Source organism: Protomyctophum bolini, assembly GCF_963924005.1.
Source record: "Protomyctophum bolini genome assembly, chromosome: 19".
NCBI classification, from domain to species: domain Eukaryota; kingdom Metazoa; phylum Chordata; class Actinopteri; order Myctophiformes; family Myctophidae; genus Protomyctophum; species Protomyctophum bolini.
The window spans coordinates 37,679,056-37,691,070 of NC_137880.1; the positions used below are offsets into that span (position 1 = coordinate 37,679,056).

General features: G+C 41.6%; 1 protein-coding gene across 1 annotated transcript in view; it reads left to right on the forward strand.

Moving 5' to 3' along the window:
• The window catches only part of ylpm1 (YLP motif containing 1), a 39,061-nt gene extending 27,660 nt beyond the window's left edge, over positions 1-11,401 (forward strand). The window contains exons 19-22 of the mRNA XM_080791120.1: positions 8,472-8,523; positions 9,957-10,072; positions 10,503-10,689; positions 11,087-11,401. Of these exons, the coding sequence (XP_080647246.1) occupies positions 8,472-8,523; positions 9,957-10,072; positions 10,503-10,649 (315 nt within the window). The 3' untranslated portion in view covers positions 10,650-10,689; positions 11,087-11,401. The remainder of the gene's footprint in view (positions 1-8,471; positions 8,524-9,956; positions 10,073-10,502; positions 10,690-11,086) is intronic.
• Positions 11,402-12,015: the final 614 nt, after the last annotated feature.

Here is a 12,015-nt window from a genome sequence, read left to right on the forward strand (position 1 = left end):
CTAAAAGTGAAATAACCGTTCCACTAATATCTGAGTGTACCCGGCGATTGGCTGTCACAGCTGTCAATCACCCCCATTTACTGTGAAGTGTGAGTCTTCGTGAGCCACGCAACCGATAAACGGTGACGGACTGACGCTACTAACTACATTCAAACCTGGATGCGCCCGATGGTTTTATTCATCCAAAAACAATACACAAACCTTTTGCAAAGACACAAGTGATATACTGTTACTGTAGTAGCAGGAATTATGTTAAATATGGTGATATACTGTAGTAGCAGGAATTATGTTACCGGTAAATATATTGAACCGAGTGTTTTCCAGCTCGGCTGTAGATGTGTTTCGAGGTGCAAATGAACGAGGGGGTCCATTTGGTTACACTTCCACAGTTAAATCATTGTGTACTTTATACATCTGTTATATCAATAATGATCAAAACAATATTATCCACCACTTGCGAGAGTAGGAAGAGAGCTACAGATCTCTTATGGAAGGGAGTGAGCTGGAGTGAAAGGCCTTTTTTTTTACCAACGCTGAAGCGACTGGAAACTAATTTATGTTCAGGTCTGAATTCACCTTTTTCACTCGTTTTTCGAGCCTCGGGTCCCTGGGTTTGGTACGGGTAGATCCCACATCTCTCGTTGGTGCTCGTGGGTCGGAACTCATATTCAATTCTATTCAACTAGTGGACTAGTAAATCAACTAGTGGACTAGTAAATCAACTAGTGGACTAGTAATTCCACTAGTTGATTAGTTTTTGTAGGCCTCAAGATCCGCTAGACTATAGTCACCAATGTACACAGTTTTTTATTTTTTGTACAAATATTAAAATTAAGTTATTTTATATATATATATATATATATATATATATATATATATATATATATATATATATATATATATATATAATAGGTAGTTAAACAACTAGGCAACTAGTAAAGTTGCCTAGTGAAAGCCCTAATTTGAGGTATAGGTTGTGGGTCTAATGACAGTCAGACCAACTAAATCTAAACTATCTCTAAACTAAAGCCTGTACCCACAGTATACAGCAGTGGTGGAAAATAGTACATAAGTTTGTTTACTTATATAAAAGTATTAATACTGTCTGCAATGTAGAAGTACAGTCTATAAAAAAAAATACTTGAGCAAAATGTACAAAAGTTAGTATTGGTATAAGAATCCTTAGCTTGTAGATTGGTGTCTATTTTCAAATGGCCGAAATGTATATATAGGGTTGAAGTGGTTATACTGTACGTTGTGAAAATAATAATATACAATGTCTACAAAGTAACTAAGGTTTTCAATTCATTGTAGTGGAGTAAAAGCACAATATTTGCCTCTGAAAAGTATTGAAATATGGACACACTTACAGTCTCAGAAATATGGACACACTTACAGTCTCAGAAATATCGACACACATACAGTCTCAGAACCTGTGCATAACTTATATGAAAGCAGTCTCTTGAATGGTTTTCATTTAGTTTTAGTCATTCTGGAATGTTTTAGTGTTAGTCTAGTTTTAGTCGACTAAATCTACAGTTTATTTAGTCGACTAAAATGTATTTTGTCTGGCCTTGATGCCGTCTTAGTGGCTGATTTTACACTTTCTGAAAATAGCAGGGCGGCATGTGAGCTTGTAGATCTGCTATTTTCACTTCAGCATGCAACCAAGTGTAAAATGACTTATTCTGGATCTCTTGTCCACTAGTCCCTTCCTAGCATTTTAGTGTAGTTTTTAGCTGTTGATTACATTTGGTCTTACTTTTAGTCATCATAGCTTAGTTTCATTTATTTATTTTCATCTTAGTTTTAGTCGACAAAAACAACACAGTATGACAGTGAAACCCCTGCATGTGAGGGTACCTACCCTAGGGGACATGGGGAGAACATGTGAGGCTCAGGGTACCTACCCTAGGGGACATGGGGAGAACATGTGAGGCTCAGGGTACCTACCCTAGGGGACATGGGGAGAACATGTGAGGCTCAGGGTACCTACCCTAGAGGACACGGGGAGAACATGTGTGGGTACCTACCCTAGGGGGACACGGGGAGAACATGTGAGGCTCAGGGTACCTACCCTAGGGGACATGGGGAGAACATGTGTGGGTACCTACCCTAGGGGGACACGGGGAGAACATGTGTGGGTACCTACCCTAGGGGGACACGGGGAGAACATGTGAGGCTCAGGGTACCTACCCTAGGGGGACACGGGGAGAACATGTGAGGGTACCTACCCTAGGGGGACACGGGGAGAACATGTGTGGGTACCTACCCTAGGGGGACATGGGGAGAACATGTGAGGCTCAGGGTACCTACCCTAGGGGGACACGGGGAGAACATGTGAGGGTACCTACCCTAGGGGGACACGGGGAGAACATGTGTGGGTACCTACCCTAGGGGGACACGGGGAGAACATGTGTGGGTACCTACCCTAGGGGACACGGGGAGAACATGTGAGGGTACCTACCCTAGGGGACACAGGGAGAACATGTGAGGGTACCTACCCTAGGGGCCGTTCCTCTAGTGTCGCCTTTCGGCCAAAATATCTCATTATCAATATATGGATTTACATAATCTTTGACATGCACACAGTTCTCATGTGTACCAAGGGTGCTGTTGGATAGTAAGTTGTTTTCAACCAGTGGTCCGGTAGCCTCTGAACTTTTTTATTTCCAGGGAGAAAAAAAAAAGTCTGGGGCCGAGTTCACTTCACTTCAATTTGGCATACAGTAGCGCAAACGTCGATCACTCTCTGCTGATTTCTGATCATCTGCACGTTTGTTAAATTTACACACACCCGTACACACACTCCTCTCTCTCTCTCTCTCTGTCGCTCTAATTAATTAGTCTCATGTCGCGCAGCTGCATGCATTCCGCATTCTCTGCATTCTGTATTCTCCCGGCGGATCCTGCCGGGAGCTGCCTATGCCATAGAAAGCATAGCTGGGTTCCAGTCTAGTGGTCCGGGGACCACCAGTGGTCCTTGAGGGGGTTCCAGGTGGTCCCCAGGTAAATGATGGAGAGTTGGTCATCAAATGGACCCTTAGAGATCTTTAACTCTTGTACGCTATCAAGCGTTAGATTGTTCCCATTCTGGGCGGGAACCCCTTTTGGTGTTTTACCCCCTCAGGCCGGGAACCCATTTTGGGGTTCTGTACAGTATTCAAAAATGTAAAAAAAAAAATTGATGCTGCTATATAAATATTTGAAGTTTTTCAGAAAACTTGGGTCAGGATTTAGAGGTGTTTTTAGAATCTGGCTCAGACCTAAATGGGTTAATTTACAAGATGTCTACTATTAGAAAGTGTAGATTTCTATATATTTTTTGATCAACCTGTTATCTCTGCTATGGTACCACATCAAAATCGTATCAACAACAAAATATACTTTAGATTTGGGTCTGCGAGGCTAAATCTCATCAAATGGTGGTCCGTTGCTCAAATGATTAATAAATAATATGAAAAAGGTTAAAAACCACTGGGATAGTTCATGGTCTATGGAGCAGCTCTAGATTATGCTAAACTTTTGACAATCTGTCGTTTAGCTAAGGGAGAGACTTGTTCATATTCACCAATTAAAACGTCTGGTACAATTTTATAGAAAAATGACCTCAGCCTGAATACTATTTTTCTAGGGTCAATTCTCCCTAAATATAGAGCGCATTAGGCCTCTCCTACAGCTCACTGCAGGTCTAAATATAGAGCGCATTAGGCCTCTCCTACAGCTCACTGCAGCGTCGATGCCTAATCTGTGCTTCACACCCATAGCCCTATTTTGTCACGAAGAGAAGAACATATAATTAGATCAATGCAGCGCTGAGTGGCGGTCCATGTTTGACGTGCTGAACTCTTCCTGTAGCTCACACAGTGGCGTATGTTCTGAGCACAGTTACACTTCAGCATGCGTTCATTCATTGGCCAGCCTCTGCCATCATCCGTAGGGTTGATATTGTAAGTTATCAGCCCTAGGGTTACTTGACGGCGCCCACACTGTCCTTGTATTACTCCCTTCACCCAAGGGCAAATAAAGGCCTCAACAGATGAGTTGTAAGCCTCATTCTGTTTTGCACGAATACCACAGAAGTTTGACATCCATTTGTAAAAGAGTGCATCCTGACCTGCCCACCTATAGTTAACTGATCATTAAGCTTATTGGTTTTAAGTCAGCCGTACACTTTTGATGCCTTGCCTTGCCCGCCTTGTACAACAAACTGCCACACAACTCACTGCTGGTAGTACATTTTCTCCCCACTAGAGTGTGCTTGTGTTCACTAATTAACAACCTCTGACTACAGTAGTACTGACACATGTGTGGGCTCAGGCTGCAGATAATGTGTGATGATCCCACAATGTCCTGTGATGAGCCCAGAGCTCAAAATTAACCTTTTTTTAATTGGTAGCAGTAGCACTGGTGCTACCAATCTCTGAATTAAGGAGCACCAGAAGAAAATTAGGAGCACCCACCAAAATTTAAGGAGCACCAATGATTTTTTTTAATTATTGGCATTACACTTGTAGCCTACAAGACATTTGGTGTATGAGAGATAATATTTTTTGTTTAAGAAGTGCCAATAAACCATTTGAAAATAGAATGATTTAATACTTTTTTTTTTGCATGCTCAGAAATGTATGCTCTACAAGTCTGATTGAATCGTCTCGTGGGCTGGAACTGTCAGTTCCATCGACAGTTTTGTCGATGGAACTACAGCAATTATTTGCAGTGGTACTGGTGCTCCCAATTGTATTTTTAGGGTTGCACAGATTAAAATTCAGGCACATTTGCAATTGCAACCAAAACTGTCGCAATTTCGAGCCCTGGAGCACTGCGTAGCTAAAACCGATGGCTGTATGTGTCAATGTAGTCTTAATACACTGTCTCTCCAACCTTTTCAGCCCGTGACCCAGGAGAGAAATTTTACGTCACCCCAAACTAGTGAAAGAATGCAGATCTACAAGCTCATAACCTGTCGCTTCGTTCGCACCATGTTGTGAGCTTGTAGATCGTCTATTTTCACTACTACTACTTAAACATTTTGTTTTCCAATTTATGGAGTTTCTTAGATTTTTTTTTATTGTATTCATGAAATTAGAGAAAAAAAATATTTAATTTGTTTTTAATCCATGAAAAAAAAATTGTCCACGGCCCACAAAAGACCCACTGCTTGGGAAACGGTGGTCTAAAAAAAACCTCAACATTTTACACCTGTTCTAGGAAAAGCAATACACTTTGAAAACATTCCTGTAGGTATCCTCCATTTATCTGTAAAGCACTTTGAGCTGCATTTCATGTCATGAAAGGTGCTGTACAAATAAAGTTTTATTATTATTATTATTATTTCCTGCTGAAATCCACTGGTTGGTGAAAGGTGGGCCTTGCAGTAAATTACTATAGAGGAGCTCCCTGTGTTTCAATGGCTTTTAATTTCCTTAGGCAGCGGTTGGCCGAACGGTTTGCGGAGCGGTGTTGATCATATCGGAAGGTTGCTAGTTCGTATCCCCGGACCGGCACGTTAAAATTACCACCGCTGAAGTGCCCTTGGCCAAGCCATTGAACCCCTACCATGAAATGTTCTATGAGCAGGGCCTGGCTGTAAACAAGTTCTTGAGCTTAGTCCAGTTACCCTGGGTAAACAAAGTAACTTTCCTTTCCTTTCTTTCCTATTTGGGACCGGAAACCCAATTGAGCCGGAAACGGCTAAAATGAAGGTGTTTATTATTGGCAGTTTATTTTATTATATAAATGGTTAAGATCGTTTTTTGACAACGGAAAATATTTTTTATAGAATATAATGTCAGAATATTTGTATGGTTCCTGCAGATCTCTTATTAACATTTGTTTGGTGCAAAATATACACTATTAACTCACACACACGTGCACACACACGCACACATGCACACACATGCACATGCACACACACACACACACACACACACACACACACACACACACACACACACACACACGCACACATGCACACACACACACACACACAGTTGAACATGGCTCGTTCCCCCAAACCACCAGAAAGGTGGGAAGGTGTAACGCAGAGACGTAGAATGATGTCGCTGTTTGATGACATGGCATAGAGTGGTCCAATGATGTGCCTGAATGATGCGTTTTATATTATCCCATACTGGGCGGGAACCCCTTATTTTAAACTATCTATTGAAAAATAGCAGATCTACAAGCTCACAAGCGCGGCACTGAGCTAGTAGATCTGACATTTATTCTTTTTGAAAAATCATGGAAATGTGGTACAAAATCTTTGAATATATTCTTTCACAGTGAACGTTTTTAACTCGTATCTTCGCTGGAACTACATATTTTCAGATGGGGGTCCGCAGCCAAATACAGATAATTCTGGGGGTCCTTGACATGAAAAAGGTTGAGCACCACTGACAAAGAAAATAGAAACATATGTTTTTCATAAAACCGACATTTTATAGAATCGGCCTCAGGTCTAATTGGGTTAGCAGAACAAGCTGGGTAATGAGATTGAAGCCAACTTCGAGGTTCTTTATTAAATCAAAGTGAAAACTAAAAACAAGCACAAAACCCACATAATCAATATATATATTGTCTCAAATAAATTTCCACATGACCAATTAAAGGTGCGTGTCTCAAAAACACTAATAAATACCATATGGAAAAGTACCAACCACAGCAATAAAATGACAGACAAACCATTAACCATAAAATGACAATAACCTTATTCCCTCTTCCAGTTCCAGCTAGGTGCAATGCTACCACCAGGGGTCTCTCCAGTAGCATGGCGTCACTCTAACCATAAAGCCAATCAATCAAATAATTACAATCCAAAAGGTCACATTTCCATAAGTGTTATTTTTCGGCACTCACTTTGCTCCATTCAGCGGTCCGTTTCCATCCCGTTCCTCAGACAATGTTCCAACGTTTATTCTTTTAAATTCTCTAAACTCGTTTCCAAACGCATGAGAAGCAACCCTTTTGGTGTTTTAAGCTTTTTTTTAATGTCATACTTTGGCTGTTGAAAAATAGCAGCTCTACAAGCTCATAGCGCAGCACTGGGTGCGCGCTACGAGCTTGTAGATATGCTATTTTTGAAAAATCGAAGGTCAGAATGGGTTAATCAGACCAGTGTGTGTCCAGTGGAAACCTCGTATGAATCTGATCTCAGGTCAGAATGGGTTAAAAGGTGGAGAGTTATAGTTTAACAAAGCTGAGCTCTTTTATAGTGCTGAATGTCGCAGAGCTGGAATGCGGCAACGCAACGGTCGTGGATTCATTGGTCAAATAAATGGTCAACTCAAAGTGGAGCTAATGATGGGAACAAGATTTTTGAAAGCAAGAACATGAGAAATGGATCTACTATTTGTATGGGAGAAAAAGGGGTTAAATGTAATGGTACTCTTGTGGTAGAGCGTTGGTGAATCTGTAAGGCTGTACAGCTTGTCTACTTTTCTATGCCACATAGTCCTGGTCTCCTGTACAGTATGTTGCCTCCGACAAGGTGGTTGTGTTTCTCACCCATCTGTTGGTCTATCTGTGACCAAACGTATCTCAGAAGGTTCTGATTGCCATTAAATTGACCTATAGCTGCTATGGTCCAATCACAGCTAAGCATAACATGGGATAGACAAACCTCTCCACCAATAGTTTTCCTATATGATAAAAAAAAAAGAAACGCACATATTTTTCCAGTGCATATATATATGGCAGGCCTTGTTCATGGATTTGGAAGAGATTTCGAAGGTCTGGTTCCAAAAATGAACCAGTATTTAATGTGTAAAATCCATGATATTTACATTGGAATGAATGGGCTGTAGGTGAATTGGTTGTGCACATTTATGACCCCAAGAGGATCATTGGGTTTGGTGACCCAACACGACCTTGTCTTCTGCACCACCATAAAAAAAAAGTGGCGCAGATTTGGAATATATATTCTTTCAGAGCGAACGTTTTTAACTCAAACCTTTGCTTCTGGGTTTGTTGTCCCTGCATGGAACAACATATTTTCAGATGGGGGGGGGTCTGTGGCCAAATACAGATAATTCTGTGGCCCTTGACATGTAAAAGGTTGAGCACCACTCACTGACATAGAAATGAGAAACATCAGCTTTTTCTGAAAACTGTCAGGATTTAGAAAGAAGACCTTTGTAGAATCGTTCCCAGGTCTAAATGGGGTCATATTATCTTTTATCAAGGCCTTAAGTTTGGACATATAAGCTTCTCTCAGCTTACAAAGGAATCATAACATCAAAACCTGTTTGCATGTCTGTGTTTAACTCTACGCCTATACCGTGTAATTGTCATAGCAGTGTCATTCCTGCAACTGTTGTGATATTTTAACCTGTCAAAGTAATTCTCTTTTTTTTTTAATTGTGTTTTCTATGCTTTCTCTCTCTCTCGCTCTCTCTCCTCCCTTTTCCATTATCCCAACCCCTTAATCATTCATAAGTTTAACTGTTTCAGTGTTTCTCTGTATAATATAGGCTTACATTCCAAAAAGCAAATGGGAGATGGACACTTCTGAGGCAAAACTTGGTAGGTGTTCCCTTTTTTTACATGTGTTAACTAACCCTATGCCATAACATTTTAGAAGACATTCTTTCCCCCGAGTCGATTTCAGTTTGACATTGATTTATTTATGTCGCAGTACGATTGGAAAACCAGATAAATGCACTCCGTTTTGTCGCTAGAGGCGGCGTGGCCGTCAGACGGTGCACATGTGGGGCGGCGGTGGTTCAGCGGTAGAGTGGCTGGATGGTAACCGCAAGGTTGCCAGTTCGAACCCGGGCTCCCCCAGAGTGAAGTGTCGAAGTGTCCTTGAGCATTCTATAGCGCCTTGGATAAAGGCGCTATAGAAATGCACCGTTTACACGAGCCACGAGAGGCACCGCCGAGCGAGTCGCCGTGCCGAACGTTGCGATGTCGCCTTCAGCCGACGCTGCGCAGTCCGACTTATGTGTTCCGATAGTGACAGCATCGTAATGCATCGCCCTCTAGTGTCGATTACACAGATCGAGAAATCTACTACACTCTGTAATCTGACTGGTCTTCCAATCATACTGTAACATTTATATTTCTACATACCAGTAGATTTTTAAGATGATATCTGGCCACACGTCTACACTGTCCAGTATCTGGACAACTTAATGCAACATATGGTGTGTTTTATATACATCTGTGTTGTGTGTGTGTGACCTTCCCCAGTGTTGCGAATAATGCCTTTGGTATCCCCCGTTACACCGCCACTCTGCAGTGACTTGTTCCAAGCATGTGGCAGCATTTACATTTTAAAGATGGAGTGCCATGGTTTTTATTTATTTATGTGGACACCACCCCCACCTGTTCATTAAGTTTGCCTGGTGGGTGGTGATCCGCCTGAACTGAAGCCGCGCCCTCAGCTGCTTGTTGTATGATAGTGTGATGTCACTATATCAATGTATTTTTTTCATTGGCACGTTTGACTGTCAAGGTTTCAGCCCCGGGGAAGAAATCCTAAATACAAAGACATTATTGCACATAACAACCACACCAGGGGGTCTAAGGAAGTACCGTCACCTCATAAACAAATGAAAAACTGGGGGGGAAAAAATACTAAAATCACGGCACTCCATCTTTAAAAATGACAATGGCAAAATTATTCCAAATCTTGCTCACATTTCCGTCACTCATCTTGAATTGAACATAATTATTTGATACAAAACAATGATCGTTAACAATGTTTCAGACCAATTATTATAGGCCTGTCAGAAGAATATCCAAGGTTTTTATTGGCGCTTACAATAAAGCAGGTACTGTAGCAACAATGATGGCAGTGAAAACATTGTGCTGCTACAGCTTTATGGATAAGAACAGAGGGGACCCTGTTCTGTCAATTCAGAAGATGCAATATGCCAGTTACAGTAGGAGTTACAGTATGGTGTCATGTGGTGCTGGAGGGTAACCTGGACACACCATTCTTTTTGATAAAGACAAGTTGGACGGGCTGATGGGCGGTGGGAAGAGGAAGCGTGAAGACGAAGACATGGACCCGTTTCAGCTGCCGGACGACTACAACTCCCGCATGTCGGAACCCGGGAAGAAACGGGTAAATGGAACGGAACACAACGTCTCTTTGATCGCTTTATAATTAACCCATTTTGGGGCGTGAACCCCTTTTGGTGTTAGCATTATGTTATGCTTTAGCTATTGAAAAATAGCAGATCTACGAGCTCATAGCGCGCCACCGAGTGGCGCGCTACGAGCCTGTAGGTCTGCTATTTTTTGAAAAATCGAAGATCTGACTGACATAGAAACATAGCTTTTTCAGAAAACTGTCATTTTCAAACAGACATTTTTAGAATCTGATGTCAGATCAGAATGGGTTGAGTTCAGTTCAGTCCCTGTTTGTAGCGATGGTGTTGTCAACAATAACTGCATATGATACTCTTAATAATATGAAATATGAACATTAAGCAGCAGAACCATATAATTTTCCTGCTCATGACACGCTGCCGTCACTCCCCGTCTTCTTCTAGGTCCGATGGGCCGATCTGGAAGAACAGAAAGAGGCCGACAGGAAGCGAGCCATCGGCTTCGTGGTGGGTCAGACTGACTGGGAGAGAATCACAGACGAGACCGGCCAGCTGGCTCAGAGAGCACTCAATCGAACTAAGTATTTTTAAGAAGAAAACGACATCACTCTTTTGTCTTTGTCATATAAAGGTATGTATCTTATTACTACTAAAATACACGATCAATTTATAGTATAGTATAGTGTTTGGGAGTAAAAGGCAGAAGAGTATGCGACTGACTAGTAGTTTTTTATTTATTTCTAACTACTGTTTTATATCTAGTTACACACATGAGATGTAGCGTGTTATTTTCAGCTACATTCCTACATGTATGTAGCTACATTCCAGTATGATGACAATATGCCATTTCATGTTAAGTTAATCTGCTAGCAGAGTAAAGTATCTTAAGCGTAATTGTTTCCAGTTATCTATTTGAATTGAATGCCAAAAGTTAGACTAAGTCTAGTTGAGTACCAATGAATACCAATATTTACGAACAAATTCAATACAAATGTTTTCAATAATCTTTCTTCATTTTTTCTCTGCAGGTATCCAGACTGTGAATACTTGTGGATGAACTGCTCGTGGAATGGAACACTCATCTGGAAGAAGAAGTTACTTTTCAGAAAAATTCAAAGAATTAATTTCAGTGCTGGGTATTGCAGTAAAATATTTACTTTTTAAATGAATGTTCCTGATATCGACTTTATAGTTTTTCATTTTGTTCTCCGTGCTTTTGGCTACGCGTATTGTCGTATCCAGTGGTCTTTTGCGTTGTTGTTTTACACTGTTCTAGGTATACCTGTAGCAGCCGTGTCTTTCATTCTCAAATAAGAAATAATAAAGTTTTACAAAATACCTTATCTGGAGTGTCTTGTCTGATATGAGTGGTCATTGAGCTTGACCAGCCAAATCTGTGTGAAGCCTGGCAGATAGAGTTCTGTACTGGGAAATGTGCAATTGTGTCACAATTGGCTTTTTTTTGAGTGGTGCAACCACTCCTATAGACGGCGATGTGTGTGCCTGTGTCCCTGTCCCCCTGGCTGTGTCCGAGCACGAAAATAGCGTTATAGCGTTTGTTCACCACCAAGTGTCCCTAACTTGGGGCACTTGGTGGTGCGACTGTGGCTCAGGAGGTAGAGAGCAGGTCGTCCAATGATCCATGGGTCGGCGGTTCGAATCCCGGCTCCTCCTCCTGTCTACATGTCGAAGTGTCCTTGGGCAAGACACTGAACCCCAAATTGCTCCCGATGTGCTAGTTGGTGCCTTGCATGGCTTCCGCCGCAATGTGTGTATGAATGTAATGCACAATCTATGTAAAGCGCCTTGGATAAAGGCGCTATATAAATGCACCATTTACTGTTGCACAGCCGAAAACAGACACACACAGGCCAGGGAGGAGGGCTTGTACAGTACAGTACAGTACAGTACAGTACAGTACAGCACAGTACCACTCACTTCAGAGGGGAGTGATTCC